The sequence below is a fragment of the Euprymna scolopes genome, chromosome 6, assembly GCF_053919585.1.
Source record: "Euprymna scolopes isolate OS-2025 chromosome 6, ASM5391958v1, whole genome shotgun sequence".
NCBI classification, from domain to species: Eukaryota; Metazoa; Mollusca; class Cephalopoda; order Sepiida; family Sepiolidae; genus Euprymna; species Euprymna scolopes.
The window spans coordinates 83,467,025-83,484,466 of record NC_136487.1 but is presented as its reverse complement, the minus strand read 5'-3'; the positions used below and the strand labels follow the sequence as shown (position 1 = coordinate 83,484,466).

General features: G+C 35.9%; 3 protein-coding genes across 4 annotated transcripts in view; 1 reads left to right on the top strand and 2 right to left on the bottom strand.

The window, feature by feature from the left end:
• LOC145277738 (F-box only protein 15-like) overlaps positions 1–5,656 on the bottom strand; it is a 61,564-nt gene extending 55,908 nt beyond the window's left edge. Inside the window, exon 1 of the mRNA XM_080129452.1 lies at positions 5,195–5,656. Coding sequence (XP_079985578.1) covers positions 5,195–5,286 — 92 coding nt within the window. The 5' untranslated portion in view covers positions 5,287–5,656. The remainder of the gene's footprint in view (positions 1–5,194) is intronic.
• LOC145277737 (glycerol kinase 3-like) overlaps positions 1,991–17,442 on the top strand; it is a 152,213-nt gene continuing 136,761 nt past the window's right edge. The window contains exon 1 of one of the 2 annotated variants that reach the window (XM_080129446.1): positions 1,991–2,061. The gene's annotated coding sequence lies outside the window, so the exon portion shown is untranslated. The other variant, XM_080129449.1, reaches the window with a different exon arrangement.
• On the bottom strand, positions 15,996–16,454 carry LOC145278195 (uncharacterized). Its single transcript, XM_080130480.1, has one exon. It carries the CDS (start codon positions 16,452–16,454, stop codon positions 15,996–15,998), a length of 459 nt encoding a protein of 152 aa, XP_079986606.1.

Here is a 17,442-nt window from a genome sequence, read left to right as displayed (position 1 = left end):
TGAAATTTTACATACATTCAGCAAGCTTTTGAACATGAATTGGAACAAATCCAGAAAAGATATTGTCAAGTTTGCTGCAAGGAAAGTGGACTCAAAAACACATTCGTTTGAAATCAACAAGAACTGTTTTCCTTGTTATTGTATCATGGTGACTACTGTATGTGGGGCAGATTGCATAACAAAGTAAATTCATAAAATGTAAATTGCAATTTTAAGTGTAGATATCATACCAAAACGATATCGATTATTCCCATCATCTCCAACTATGGATTAAATAGTAGATTTTCATGCCTTGCAACTAAACTAGAAGGAAAACTGAAATAACATCAGTTTTTCTGTTTATCAGGGCATTATTTTTCCAGTCATCCTGAACTGATCCTTGTCACTGGACTCCAGCAATGTGGTTGCAGATTGGTACAATCCTTGCTTCATTATAAAGTCCTTGGATAGGCATGTTTACAGAGGGTATCCATTGTCTCTTAAGACAAAGGAGATCTTATATTCATATCACATTGAACCAATTATAGTAAATGGATCATTAGAATTACAACTAATTGTAAAGATAATTATTTTATTAGAAACTTTTTAGATTCGTGATCTAGTGTTGCCAGAGAATATTGAGGAAAGCAACATCCCTTAAATGTAATTTAACTGGAAAGACTTTTTTCACTTTAAATGCTAAGCAATATAAAAAAAAATTTTTTTTTTAATTGTAACAAATAACAATAAGAATGAATAATTTGATCAATGATTATAGTGTTTGATAATGGATCGTTGGGATTGGGGGATTAGTCCTTGTTAGTCATACAAATATCTAGAAAAATTTATACTTGATGCCTCTTGTCTAAACTCTCAGTATTATACAGTGAAGATCAAGGTTAAGTGGAGCAATCCAGGGAAAGGAGTAGCAACCTCCTTTACATCTCGGCATAGTAGTCATAGAAATAGGAGCCTTTGGGTCGTCAACCCATTTATATAGACTATCTTACTTTAATTAACGAGATTAATGGTTTTTTTAACATCGATCATATACATATGATCAATATATTGGAAAGCTATTGTTCTATTGTGGAGATTAATTTGGCTTTTCAATCTCACTGTTAGTACGAAAAATGGCTCAACTTTATAAATATACAGAAAGAATATACATATAAAGATACAGATGGCTCAGATTATATTTAAAAGGAAAAAGGGTAAATTTGTAGATTAACATCATTCGGTAGACATCCCTCTTCAAAGAAAAATGAAATTATACTTCTTTTTCTTTTTTTTAAGTGATTACATTTGAACATTCTAAGAAATTTGGCAGAAGGAAAAAATTTTTTAGAATTTAAAATAGATCATTTTCATATATAAATTAAACGTAAAATGATCTTTCTTTTCCAGGCTATTCTATTTTTTTTTTTTTTTTTTTTTTGTGCAGTTAACCAAAAGTTGTATGGCTAAGCTTAATTTCGAATGGCAAAGTCGTAAAGCCATAGGTAATCGCTCCAAAACACTAGCCCTTAAATTCCCTCCCCCACCCAAAAAAAAATGCGCAATGGTTAACTGTCCTAAAACGCTAGAATGACTTGAAAATATGTATTCATATGCAAAACCGATTCTCCACTTTAAAATGTTTATTTCGGGTTTCACACGCAATCAACTAAAAAAGCAGAATCTCATAATGAAGGGATTTAACGGAAGGTGTTAAGCGACAATAGAAAAAAAAAATCTCAATTCATTACAGCCTTAAAAAAATTTCTTGCAATATGAGGCATGGTAAGTATCAACCGAATGACATTAACCCAATTTCGTATCTCGGAATACTAATAAAACAGGTAGATTTTTTTTTACGAGACACGACAGTGGGTTATATTGTCGAAAACCTGTTGCTATTAACAAGGTAGTTATTTACTTAAGGAAGAAATAGTTTTAAAATAGAAATAAAATTCCAATTAATCTGCACGCATATTTTAATTAGAAAAAATAAAATAAGATTAGACAATCATAAAAAAAATAAATAAAATCATTTCGTTTTCAAGTCGCATAGAACACAGGAAACAATAACCGCTGAGAAGTGTGAGTTCGTTTTTGCTTTACAAACAACTTAACTTTTAGTATGTATTTTTTTGTTTTTTTTAAGTTAAAAGTATACTGGTCGGTAGAGAATTTTATTCTACTACATTTGCTATAATTATCTTTTGTTTACAAACTGTTAACTATTCTGTACTTTACTCATGATACCGTGAATAAATTTTTAACATTATTGAAAATAAATAAAAATAATAATCAAAATTTGTATTTTTAAAGTGAATATAAAAAAGTAGGTATTTGGGCAGTTTACGAACAGTGCGGAAATAACATTTAGAAAGCCATTCTTAACATGGAGCGAGTAGGGGCTTTGTTGATTATTCTATACTTTCACCTAACAATTTAATGAACAAAAGATACCGTAAAAAATTAATTTAACTTAAATCTTATCTGACAACAAAACTTTTGTTTTTAATACCACGGTCCATAAACTGCACAAATACTGAAAAGCAGATACACAAGGTAAAAATAATATTGATGCAATGATAAGCCTATTTTATAATATCCCCTGTACTTTTTTTTTTTTTTTTTTTTACTAGGATTCCTCTAGTTTAAAGTTAATATTAACCAAATAAATTAATTTTCTAAAGATTTGTTTAGACATGTTACCGTGACATTTTGCTTAATTTTCTATTTTTCAGCGATTATCTAGACTCCAAATATGTGACCCTGAGGACCCTCTCGTATCGGCTATTTTTTTCTTGTTCTCACGGCTACCTCGGTGGCCTCGACACTACTCATTTTGTCCGAACTTAATAAGCGTTTTAAAATAAGTTAAAACACTAAAACGTATCCAGCTAGGTAGAAGAGTAACTTATTTTTCCTTTGATAACACTTATTTGTTATATATTTGTTTTGTTTATTTTTTATCACTTTAAAAAAATGTCTAGTGTTGTTATGTATAGTGTAACGTAACACGTAACAGTAAACACAATAACATTGATTAACATTACATTTCTAGTGTTTTTTTTTTTTTGTACTTTTGGATTAGGATTAGAATCCAGATTGCCTGCTCTTTTTGACTAGATTTATGCGGGGAAGGACAGGGGGACGCTAGTTTCGACCCAGATAAGGTCCCTTAACATGAAAGCTCCCTTTCTCCATGTTAAGAATGGCTTTCTAAAGAATACATTCAGAAAGCACTTCTTAACCTGGGAAGTGTTTTTGTTTTTTGTCTATTTAACTATTCAGAACTTTTAAAAACTATTTTTTAAGAAAATATATTTTATTACAAAACATTCCATAAAAAATGTGATCAGCAAAAAGAAAGACTAATTTGGTTGGTTATAGAATCTTAAAAAAAAAAAAAACTAATTAAATTCTGACTAACAGACGTTTAAGTATTTGGTACCCCCCCCCCCCAAAAAAAAAAAACTCGTTCGGCTCGTATACGTCAGCTAAAAAAACTATTACATTTTCAATCATAAAAAAAATATTTGTAATAAAATTACGGGGTGCTAGTGCATGCAGTGCAGAGAGTGATTCGCGCTATTTTTTAAATCGTATTTCCAAGTTTATTTAAAGTTTTATATGTTTTTTTTCTTCAATCGTAAGGTTGAAGTATAGAATAGGTACAAAACATCCTCCCCTCCCCTTTTAAGAATGGCTTTTTAAACAATAACTTTATTATTTACGTCCGGCACTCTCTACACTAGTACCAATTACGGTTATGGTAAAGATTTTATACTAATCATTAATCAGAAGGGACCATCTGTGTCGTCACGTTTGCTCCGTGCTCCGGCTCCGCATGTCCAAAAATTCAGACAATCTTGACTGTAAATCATCGCTTTTTGCTAACCTTTTCGTTTTGTGGTTATTTTTTATGCTAGAAAACGAAAACCGTCAATCTAAATAAAGCATTAAAAAGTAACAATATTACTATTGGGGACATAAATTATTATACAGAAAATTATTATATAGAATAGAAATATGTCCCCCTATCTTTTTACCGACATTTTTTGCCCGTACATAAGAAATACAGTTGAGAAATTAATCAAAAGGCAATTAATTTTTTTAATGTTTACCTACTAATTTGCAGAATTTGCACCGTACTACTTCAGAGTTTTGTCGAACTAAACCTAAAACGTAGGAATTTAAAAAAAAAATAAATAAATAGTTTGGTTCAAATTGTGTAGAAGTTGTCTACACCTACATCTCCTACACAGAATAATAATAATAATAAACAAAACTTATAAGTATTTTTTTGTTCCGTAATTATTGATTGTACCTATTTACTATGCCTCCCCACGGGACAGAGTTAGACACCAGGGTCGTTTTTTAACGTGGAGAAAAGGTACAAAAATAAAAATTGTCTCAGTCGTGAAGGATTTCTCCTCCACCGAAAGAGAACAAGAAATAGAAGTGCAGCAACATCTGAAGAACAGATACTAAGTAAAATAATAAAAAGCCAAATATATTGCGGGGTAAAATAAAATAAAATAAAAAATGGTGTTTATGCGGAGAAGGTACACATTGCTATATATATATATATATATATATATATATATTAGTCTTTTCAAGTTAAATTAAAGTTTTACGGTATTCTTATTTAATAAACTTTATTAAAATGTTTGTTGAAATAACAGATTAGTTAGTTACAAAACGCCCTGCCCTCCCCGTGTTAAGAATGGGTTTATAAATAATAACGTTATTTCAACACAGTGCATTCATTACTGCATTGCATAACTTAAGTACCAAAAATATGACTCCTTACTGCTTTACGTGCAACCAACAATCATAAACTTTTATTGTTTATAACTTTCTTTTTGCTTAAAAAAAAAAAAAAAAGAAGATAAATAAGGCACTATGTCACGAATGAATAAGTAAATTAAAATAAGTTGTTTTTGACTAATTTCACAACTCCATTTCCTTAAAAATAATTCATGTCGTCAATAGTAACATTTACCATAACCTTATAAAACAACAAAAGTTGGGAAAACTAATATCCTTAGATATTGTAAACAATGATTTCGCAAACAAAACAATCAAAGCTTGGGAGATTTGTTTTGCAATTAAAATGGCTTCATTGTTTGACTGTGAGAACTTTGAATGATAAAATAATCTCATCATTAGAGAGATAATGTTTTTATAAACACAACCACGACTTCTGTCTGTCCCTGACCTTGCTAACAATCCGACATTTGTGGGGATGATGTTATGTTGTTGGTGATGAGGTCCTTTCTTCTTCTTATCCCTTCCGTCCAGCCGCTCCATGCCGGGTTAAACACCCCGGGGTGAGCACCTCAGGTGTTACCCGGCACCACAGCTACACCTTCTCTAACGCCACCAATGTGAATGTAAAAGTCCTTGCGTTATTTTTTTTTCTTTCTTCCCTTTTTTTGTAAAAAAAAAAAAAAAATCCAGGCGTAGTCTTCTTCTTATTTACTTTACCATTTTTGAATAGAAAAAGAGCGAGAAGCAAGCGTCGTGACAGACGCTACTTGCCACAAACCAAACCACCCAACGAATCTAACGACGCTTGATAAGAAAATTCCGATTTAAATAAAGTAATTGAAATGATGCAATTTTCAAACTGTCTCAAAGATATACTACTGCTTTGTTGGAAATCAAATGAAATAATATCTATAGATATTTTTCCACAAATATTTTATTATTTACGACAGCTGTAATCAAAACTCTATACCAGGCACCATAATAATCAATAAACGTTCCCCAGTATTATCATTACAAAATCACATGACAATCTTTGTATTGTACGAGTACATGTATATGACACGTTTTCTTCTTCTTCTTCTTCTTCTTCCTCTTCTTTTTAAGTAAAGGAGTTTACATTTTGTTTTAAATTTGAGTTGATTCGTGAAAAATGTGGTTTACGACTCTATTAACAACCAGTTGATTATTACCTATTTCTGTTTTGTTTTAAAAGCTCAACTAACTGCACACGTTTCCAAGTTTTGAAAATATTCTAATTCTCTATATAAGAAGTCTTACGATGCTAAATTTATTCAATCAATTCGTTACAAGCAATTCAATAATGATATCATAAAGCAAAAATAGTATCATCGTCAGTGTGTGGGTTATTACAACAATTAGCATACCTACGTTACGTATATTGCTTAAATTCGTGGGATTCAAGTGACAGCAAGTCATATAAAATGCTTTTGCACAGCATGCGACTTTATTATTCAAGCTTATCATTTCTCTCTCTCTCTCTCTCTCTCTCTCTCTCTCTCTCTCTCTCTCTCTCTCTCTTGCATAATTTGACCCAGATTCTCAGGAATTCCTGTCAAGTATGAATCGGGCGAGACCTGCATCTGCAATCATTTGTTTCAACCGAGCGTTGTTCGTTGTTCAAATGTTGAAACGCTAAATCGACTTTTTATTTTTTTATTTACATTGGTCAAGATCAAAGTGTAGTATCTGTTCTTCAGATGCTGCAGTTTTTTTGCTGCACTTCCATTTCTTGTTCTCTTTCGGTGGAGGAGAAATCCTTCACGACTGAGACAATTTTTATTTTTGTACCTTTTCTCCACGTTAAAAAACGACCCTGGTGTCTAACTCTGTCCCGTGGGGAGGCATAGTACATCACCGACAAGGAGTTTTGTGTGTGTGTGTGTGTGTGTGTGTGTGTGTGTGTGTGACCTTACCAACCTTACCAAATCGCAACGCCGAAACCCTCCTTCCAATAATAAATATATTCTGCCGGGGACTACAGTCGTATATCCGATTGTTGGAAGGGCCTATAACAAAGTAGGGAGGAAAAAGATTCCACTAATCACCTGACAGTGAATCATAAGTATGCATTTTGCAGACGACAAAAGCAACAACGAACCACACCGAGAGGATGTAGAAAGGAAGCAAAACAGCGAAACAAGCAAGAATGCGGGACCAACCGGGAGCTTCTGGGTACATATTTATCTGAATTTATGTGGAGACAAAAAATTCGGAAACGATCCTTTTGTCTCCATCATAAATCACATTTCCGAAAGCTACCCGATTTTGAAGAGTTTCCTTCCATTTTCTCTATCCCCATCTCACCCTCTATGCCGTCGATGCCATGCCCGTTCATTCAACAGTCGACCGAAGATAAAGATTCCTCATCTCGTCTTCCACCGACAATGAACAACGACCGTAAAAAAGTGAAAAAAAAAATAAATAAATAAAAATATTAAGTTTTCTTGAAAAAATTTTTTTTGGTAAAATCCATTGAAAGCGGTCGGTGGTTCTATGAGAAAATAAAGCTGTGTACGCATTATAAATGTTTCTTTTCTGTGTCTTACGTTATACATTAGTACATTAGGGGTCATTTCGAGTTAAAAGTTTATTTACTGCACTCATCTGGACTAGAGAAAATCATGATTTAAATGTGTGTGTCTCGTCTAAATAACTAACGATAATTCTCTGATATGGCCGACCAGACGGGTGATCAAAAAGTCAGATTGAGCGTACCGGAAAACGAAATGAGATCAAATTGAAAATTTGCCTTTTTTTTTTTTTTTTTTTTTTTTTTGCTTGGCTTGAACTTTGCGCTTTTCAGATTAATTTGTTATGTTTTATTTTCTTGGATAATTTTTTTTTTGGCCGTGTTCTTTTGTTTTTTTTGCACGTTTTTTTTTTTTTTTGGGGGGGGGGGAGGGGGGTCTTGAATAAAAAAAATAACTCGACTGTTTTTTATTCAAACGTAAATAAAATTCAATTTCGATTTGGCTCATTTCGTTAGTCTCATTTCGTTTTCCGGTACGCGGTACGCTCGATCTGACTTTTTGATCACCCGTCTGGTCGGCCATATCCGAGAATTATCGTTAGTCATTTAGACGAGACATACACATTTAAATCATGATTTTCTCTAGTCCAGATGGGTGCAGTAAATAAACTTTTAACTCGAAATGACCCCTAATGTACTAATGTATAACGTAAGACACAGAAAAGAAACATTTATAATGCGTACACAGCTTTATTTTCTCATAGAACCACCGACCGCTTTCAATGGATTCTACCATTTTTTTTTTCCTGTACTTTCATCTAACAATTTACGCTTTTCGTAAAGATATTTTTACATATTTTCTTAAAAGATATACTTTCTGTGGACCCCCCCCCACCAAAAAAAAAAAACAAAAAAACTTGACAGAACAAAGTCTTTAAAAAAAAACTTGTACTTACACCTAACAATTTACAGTTAAAGAAAAAAGTAAAACTTATCTTTTCTTGAAGAAAAGAGAAAGAAACTTTCTTTTGATAAAAATACAAATAACCCAAAATAACAAAAACCTACCTTTAAAGGACTAAAGAAATCTACTTTATAAATTTTATATATATATGTATGGAGGTCACCACTTATCAAGGCCCGGAAGCCATTCGAGGATAAGGGTTATGACAATGACCCTTATCCTCAAATGGCTTCCGGGCCTTGATAAGTGGTGCCCTCCATATATATATATATATATATATATATATATATATATATATATATAAAGCTGAATGTCTGTGTGTGTCTGGTCACGAATAGGCTCCTATATGGTTGACTATTTTAAAAAACTGATTACATATAATGATAGAAGATGTATCGAGGCACAGGAATGGGTATGTTTGATCTGGCAGAACGGTGGTTCATTAAAATTGTGGGGTCTGCGTTCGCGCCTGATCCACAAAGTATGGAAATAAAAAATTTAAAAATTGAAGAAAAACGTTTACAAGTGTTTTTAATATAGATGCACATAAGAATACTTTGATAAGTATGTTTAAATAGGAATGGTATAATGAAATTGTGGGGTCTGTGTTCGCGCCTGGCCTCCATAGAATGGAAATAGGCACAAACTTTAATAAAGACTTTTCATATCTATCTGCGTAAGTATACTTTGATAATTATGTTTCAGTTTGAAGAAATATGGTATGATAAAATTATGGGGTGTTCGTTCGCACCTGTCCTCCATAGAATGGAAATATGTCACAAAGTTTAACAAGGTTTTTTAATATAGATCCACAGAATATTCTGATAAGTGTTTCAGTGTGAACAGGTATGGTATAATAAATTATGGGTTTTATCTATTTTATTTTTACTTTCATTATATTTTTGCTTTGGTTTTGATACCCCCAAATTCAATCCAAATTTACAACCCTTCCTTTTCATAACCTATCATACTTTCATAAATCAGAGTCCATTTTCTGTAGGCTGTTTTTGAACCCAGTCAACGACGGGTACTTTTGCTAGTATATATGTATAAAATAAAATTTATTTAAAAAGTAGATTTCTTTAGTTCTTTAAAGGTAGGTTTTTGTTATTTTTGATTATCTGTATTTTTATCAAAAGAAAGTTTCTTTCTCTTTTCTTCAAGAAAAGATAAGTTTTACTTTTTCTTTAACCGTAAATTGTTAGGTGTAAGTACAAGTATTTTTTTTAAAGACTTTGTTCTGTCAAGTTTGTTTTTTTTTGTGGGGAGGGGGAGGGGGTCAACAGAAATTATATTTATCAAGGGCTGGAAGCCACTCGAAGATAAGGGTTATTGCCATACCCTTATCCTCGAGTGGCTTCCGGCCCTTGATAAGTGGTGACCTCCATATAATATATATAAAATAAAAATTACAATTAAATTTACCAAAATGATCCAAGATGGTAAAACTAAAGTATATTATAAATATTAAAGAATTAATATTTATAAAGTTATCTCAACCACCTTTTTCTTCACCATATTCCCTCTGCTTCACTTTTTGTTATTAAGTAAGATCTTTGACTTACTTGCAGTTTCATCAAATACTTTTGTATGCAAAATCCGATCCCGCATTTTGTTAATTTCTACCCCCTGATGAGAAGGAAAGTATTTCTTCAAAACTCTGCGGATTTTTTTTTTTTTTTAATTACATTTTCACCCCTAACAAGGCACATTGCCACTTTGATGTAGGCGGCTACTATTAGGGACACAGGCTACAGGGGTACTAGATGGGGAGTTGGGCAGCAAGATGTCGGTTCACGTTACACTTGAACTTCTGCATGTCAGTACAGTTGGGGAAGCAGGAACCTGGCAGGGAGTTCCAAAGTCTAGCGGTTCTGGGGAAGAAACTACTGGAGTAGAAGGCTCTCTTACATCTAGGAATCTCTACTGTGAAGGGGTGGGATTTTACTGTTTGTCAGGGGTATTTACGTAGAGGGGGTACAAGTGCTTGCAGCTCGTCGGAACATTCACCGTTACTTGTAGAACAGGCAGAGGGATGCTACATTGTGTCGATGGGACAGAGGTTGAAGCTTGGATGATAGTTCAGGACCTATTAGGTTAGCGACTCTCTTTTGAACCTTTTCTAGGAGTGAGAGACTAGTAGCAGATGCACCGGCCCAAATATGACAACAATACTCCATACATGGGTGAATGGTGGCCTTATAGAGGTACAGGATACTTTCAGGCATCAGTAGCTTTCTAGCTCGGTACAGAGAACCTACCTTTTTCACAGCGGTCCTGGTAATGTTCGGAATGTAATTGTTCCAACTCATGTTTCCTGTGAACGTTAGGCCGAGGAGTTTAAAAGATGTGCTTTCAGGTAAAGTCTTTGGCCATTGCTATTGATGGTAGAGAAGGTTTCTTGTAGTTATTGAAGGAAACAAGTTTAGTCTTGGCAGCATTGAATGTGACCATCCATTTTTGTCCCCATTCCACTACAGATTGGAGGATTAAAGACTATCCACTTATTAAGTGTTTCCTTTTCAGATTAAATACGTTTTTAACTCCTTTTCAAAGTGTTTTTCTACATGTTTTATTAACTATTTGTTCTTATATATATATATATATATATATATATATATATATATATATATATAAATTTTAAATATATTTCTTTAATCCTTTAAAGGTAGGTTTTTGTTATTTTTTTATTATTTGCATCCCCCACCCCACCCCCGGTTTGTTTTTAAATTAGTCCGCATCTGTTACAACACTCGGCTTAAACCGATGATTGCCGGTCTTGCCCGATCAATGCTTGACGGGAATTCTAGAGAATCCGAGTAAAATTATGCAAGAGTACCCTCTCTTTATGTATATATGTATATATACTAGCAAAAGTACCTGTCATTGACTGAGTTCAAAAACAGCCTACAGAAAATGGACTCTGATTTATGAAAGTATGATAGGTTATGAAAAGGAAGGGTTGTAAATTTGGATTGAATTTGGGGGTATCAAAACCAAAGCAAAAATATGATGAAAGTAAAAATAAAATAGATAAAACCCATAATTTATTATACCATACCTGTTCACACTGAAACACTTATCACAATATTCTGTGGATCTATATTAAAAAACCTTGTTAAACTTTGTGACATATTTCCATTCTATAGAGGTCAGGCATGAACGAACACCCCATAATTTTATTATACAAGATTTCTTCAAACTGAAACATAATTATCAAATATATACTTACGCAAATAGATATGAAAAGTCTTTATTAAAGTTTGTGCCTATTTCAATTCTATGGAGGCCAGGCGCGAACGCAGACCCCACAATTTCATTATACCATCCCTATTTAAGTTAAAACATACTTATCAAAGTATTATTATGTACATCTATATCGAAAACACTTGTAAACGTTTTTCTTTAATTTTTAAATTTTTTATTTCCATACTTTGTGGACCAGGCGCATACGCAGACCCCACAATTTTAATGAATCATCATTATGTCAGATCAAACATGCCCATTCCTGTGTCTTGATACATCTTCTATCATTATATGTGATCAGTTTTCTATAATAGTCAACCATATAGGAGCCTATATTATACTAAAACTGTAGATTTTGCTTGCACATTGAGTGACGTCATCGAAATGATTACATCACAAAATGATGACGTCATCCAATAAAACAGAGACGCAGTGGAGAGTATGACGTTATAAAATGATGCCACCATCCCTCAGAGAAGGGGGGAGAGATCCTTTATTCAAACAGACGTGACGCGAAGGGTTATTATCTACTAGACGATCTTCTGGATCCGGGATCCCCGGAAATTTAGTATATTAAAAAAATTGTGGATCTTGCTTACTTGTCACCATTTATATTGGACGACAATATTAAAACGATGATGTCACTAAATTATGTCATCCATTAAAACAAGGATAGAGGCAATCAGGCATGGTGAATGATGGCACATATTAAAGAGGGGGGGGGGACATCGACCAGATTTTTATTACGTGAGAAACGACCCTTGACTAGAAGAACTATGAGACGCCTACTAAATGTACCTTCTAGACCTTTGAGGGTTTAGTATGCTATTTGTTCTCGTGCACATTTGATGAAGTCATAATGAGATGACGTCATCTATTCAAACAAATGTGGAACAATGTCAGAAAATGTCAACCATCAAATTAGAAAAGGAAGAATGGGAGGAACGAACGACTAATATATTACAACAATACTGTGGAGTTTTCTTGCTTGTTACTGGACATTACAAAGGAATAATGTCATCCACATAAACAACCTGTGACATGAAGGGTAAACGGGTTATGGTCATCTATGTGGACATACATATATATATATGTATATAAAGTGAGGTGTGTGTGTGTGTGTGTGTGTGTGTGTGTGTGTGTGTGTGTGTGTGTGTGTGTGAGGGCACTTCTCAACCTATATACTCAATGAACTTTCTACAAACTTGAAATTTTGGGTGCAGCTTAAAGAAGTAGGTCCCGCAGACGAGCCTCATTCTGAAATTCGGAAAATTTAAACTAAAAACCAGTGAAGCTACCGAAAAGTAACCCTTTTGAATGAAGATGGATATAAACAATATTTTTTAAATTAATTTCTTAATGTTACTTCGAAAAAAAATGTAAACGTATATGAACAATATATTTTAGAAAATAATTTCTTAACTTTAAATAAAAATTGATTGTAAACATAAAGAAAATTTTTTGTGTATAATTATTGAAAGTGCTTACATACCTGGCTCTTTGGGATAATAGAGGCACTTCACCCCCCCCCCTCCTCTTCCAAAAAAGACAACAAACTGAAAAAGCTTTAGTGTTTTTATTATTTTAAAGTGATTTCTTTTAAGTTTGAAACACAAGTAGTGCCTAGTTGTTAACTTAGAACAAAAAGGGCTCATGGCGGAAATTCTTCAGGGTTTAAATGTATTGTAATGCTTTTATTGGGGTCGAAAAACGTTTTTTTCAGCCGCCATATTTCTTCCTATTTACTTCCCTCCCCCATGAGGGCAGAGTTAGACACAAGGTCAGTTTTTAATGTGGTGAAATCCAGCTCCCCAAAACGGGGAACTCTGGATGGAGGATTTCTCCTCCCCTGACTGAGGACAGAAAAGGTGAAGTGTAGTATAAATAACATTTTGCTCCTAGCCAAGCTGAACAAGATGAGCATTTATTGGTGAAATATACAATATAAAACAAGTTAAGCTAAAAGTTAAAAAAAACAAAACAAAAAAAAACAATTCAAAGAATTAAAGAAAGAAAAAGTTCAAAGAAATTTCGAACATTTATTACTATAAACAAAACAAAGAAAAGTGAAACATAACGAACAATTCATTCAAAGGATCAATAATGGTAGAAGCACCGGTGTCACATGTCACGTGACCTAACTGTTCAGATTTTTCAGAAATAGGCCCGTCTCTAAACTTTGTATATAAGTTATTCAAACATGTGGAAAACTTTTTAATCGGTTTTCATCCAGAAAAAGTAGCTGCTAAGGACTCAAAATTGTTAAATTGGTATGTGTGGAGGTCGTCAGATTTTTATCTATTTGTCAACTGTTTCATGAATGTAAATGCATAAATCATTCACATGATAGGTTACTTATGTTAAGGATAAGTAAGTTTGAAAACATTTTTACAAAGATCGTGCTTGACTCACTGTCTTTAGGTTTTGGTTTCGATCTCAACTTGAGTATTTATTTTTTACTTACAAGAAGTGGACTGTTTAGTAAAAAACATAATACTCGCATGTACAGGTCTTAGTTTCTTTCTTTTTTTTTTTACTTCATTTATTTTTTTAAGGAAGTTATAGCTACGTTAATATTTACTTTATTTCTGTTTATAATAAACTAGCCTGGGTGCCCGGTGTTGCTCGGGTGTTTGGAGGTGTATGTTGAGCAAAAAAAAAAAAAGTTGTAGTAGGCAGGCGCAAACCCTTACAGTGAAGGAGGCAAAGAACATGAAAAAAAAAGTGACGTCTTTGCTGTTGCATCAATCGCCAAACCGGAAGTAACATAGGTTTAAATTAAGGCTAGACAATCAAAAAGAGGAGATGGCTTTCAAAAATATTGGTGAAAAAAGTGACCCCTTCCTGTAGAAAAGTACCCAGTTGAGGGTGAAGGAATTGATGTTTTTGGCCAATTTTTCGATATTTGTCATCCAAAGGGTCAAGCTTCAGAATAATACTGATATTGTGAAAATCCGTCGCCTCTGTCAAAAGTTTTAAGTAGACATACATACATATATACATACATGTGTGTGTTCGTCAATTGGAGTCGATTATGACCATAGATAACTAGTTGTCTGTCCGCAGGTGGCTGATCAGTCCAATCTGGGCACGGAAGCCCCTGCCACATGTTGGACACCAGTGGCTGAAGACGGCCACTTCAGCATCTTGGGCTTTTTGTGCAGCGCGCTTCTCTTTTGCAGATTCAGTTCGTCTTGCTTCTGCGAGCAGAGAGCCCTCATGTACCAAGCGGAGCCAGGTTGGCCTGTCGGAAGCATTGCTTTCCCATGAGTTCACGTCAATGTTGAAGTCTTTCATATAGGACATCAGAGTGTCTTTGAACCGTTTGCGCTGTCCACCAGCTCTTCTCATTCCATACCGGAGTTCACCATAGAGCAGTTGTTTTGGTATGCGTGAGTCTGTTATATCCGATACACGTGGCCTACCAAGCGGGTTTGCGCTTTGTGGATCATAGTGATGATGCTTGGGAGCTTGAACCTCTGGAGAACATCAGTGTTTGGGATCTTGTCTTGCCAGCGAATGTTCAAGATGTTTCGAAGACATCAAAGATGGAAGTGGTTTAGTTGTTTTTTGTGACGTCTGTAGAGGACTCACGTTCACAACCATATAGAAGAGATGTCAGAACAACTGCTTTGTACACTTTGACCTTTGTGTACTGCTGAATTCCTCTTCGTTCCCAGACTGTTTTCCTTAGTCTGCCAAAGGAGCTGCTGGCCTTGGCAATGTGGTTGGTGATTTCAATGTCGATGTTGGCAGCATGAGAGAGTGTACTGCCAAGGTAGATGAAATGGTCAACTGCTTTCAAGCTCTGACCATTTACTTGGATGTTCGGTTCCTGGTACGTGTTGCCAGGAGCAGGCTGGTGTATGACTTCTGTCTTGCTCATACTTATTGTAAGACCGAAGTTTTCACATGCTGAAGAAAATTTGTCCACTTCCAGTTGCATTTCATGCTCTTTGGTGGCATTGAGAGCACAGTCGTCAGCAAAAAGGAGTCTCTGATTATTGTTTCGTTGACTTTACTGACAGCTTGTAGACGGCGGAGATTGAAGAGCTTCCCATCACACCAGTACCGGATTTGGATGCCAGGAGTAACTTCCCTGAAGGCATCAGTCAGCATTGCCGAAAACGTCATGCTGAAAAGTGTTGGTGCTAGCACGCAACCTTGTTTTACACCGTTGGTTACCGGGAAAGGGGCTGAGATGTCACCATCATCAGTTACTCATGCCATCATGCTGTCATGGAACTATCTTACAATATTCACGAACTTGTCCGGGCAACCAAACTTTGACATGATCTTCCACAGGCATTCCCTGCTCACTGAGTCGAAAGCCTTCATGAGATTAACGAAAGTCATGTAGAGGTCTTGATATTGTTCTTTGCACTTCTCTTGGAGTTGGCGAGCGGCAAATATCATATCGATGGTTCCGCGACCTGTGCAAAGACTACATTGGTTTTCTGGAAGGTGACCCTGTTCCAGGTGTTTCAGAAGGTTGTTTAAAAGAACACGAGCTAGTATTTTGCCTGCAATTGAGAGGAGAGAGATACCTCAGTGATTATCGCAAGACTGTTTGTTGCCCTTCCTTTTGTAGATGTGAACAATTGTTGCGTCTTTGAAGTCTTGAGGTAGAGTTTCACTTTGCCACAACTCTTGGAACAGTTCTGTTTGTTTGAGGATGAGATAGCGACCACCAGACTTGAATACTTCGGCTGTGATGGCGTCGGAGCCAGGTGCCTTGCCAGTCAACATTTGCCTGGTAGCTATTACAACCTCCTCCTCTGTGGGTGGTGTGTCGAGGGCATGGTTGATTGGCACTTGAGGTAGTCGTTGAATGGCTTCATCATTGATGTCTGAAGGACGATTCAGGACACTGTCAAAGTGTTCAGCCCATCTCTCGAGGATTTCATTTTTCTTAGTGATGAGTGAACCATCTGCACCGAGCAGGGGAGATGTGCCTGATGTCGTTGGTCCATAGACACACTTCAAGGACTCGTAGAAATGCTTCATGTCGTGCCTATCGGCATAGCCTTGGATCTCGTCGGCTTTGTTACTGAGTCAGGTATCTTGCATGATGCGCAGTTTTTTCTGGACTTCACTTCGCTTACCACAGTAGGCGTCTTTCTTTGAAGTGGAGTCTGGGTCATTTTGGTGGAACTTGAAGAGCCGGTGTTTCTCTGTTAGCAGATTCTGTATCTCTGCATCATTCTCATCTAACCAGTCTTGATGGTTTCTCGTTTTTAGACCCAGTACCTGGAGAGCAGCGGCGTGGACTGTCTTGCTGAGAGACTCCCAATTGTTGGACTCGAGTTCAGAGAGTTGCCTTGTTATGGTGGTTTGGAGTTCTTCCTGAACTTCGGTTCTGGGTATGACACTAAACTACATCCGGCAGCAAGACCCAGATCAGGAGATCTGGTGTCTGAGGAGAATGTCACTACCTCTTGATTGCTGCTGTGCTGGGCCACCTCTGGGCAAGGTGCAGTACCCATAAGCCTCCCTTCGCTGGGTTACAGCTGGGCAGATGGAGCTCATCAGTCCTGGACGACAGTCCACCTACGGGAGTAAACCCAGACAGAAAATCAGGAGTGGGGCCCCTCAGGCGGTTGGCCAGTGCACTGCGCATCCCTCCGGCAGCTCCTGCATCCGGATAGGTCTCCAGCTGTCTCGACCCTGCCGCTGGGCGAGGAAGAGAGAGTGAGGTTGGTCCTGCGCAAACCTCCTTCACTTAAATCTCCTTCCAGCGCTAGTCATTGACAACTACTACAAAAGTCCTGTGGTGATGGGTGAGCAGTGGTGGTAGCAGGTGCGGAATCACTGGAAGCTGTTAGCTGCGAACCTGCACATAGGCGGCTCAGGCCATATGGTCGTTCTTCTCTGAATTCGGAACAGCAGCGAGGTCCGGCAGCCACCTGAGCGACCAAGCAGTCCTTTTTAGGATCAGCTCTGCTTGCCTCCTAGCCTGAGGACGGAGATAGAAAAGGTGCTCCAAACATGGCCT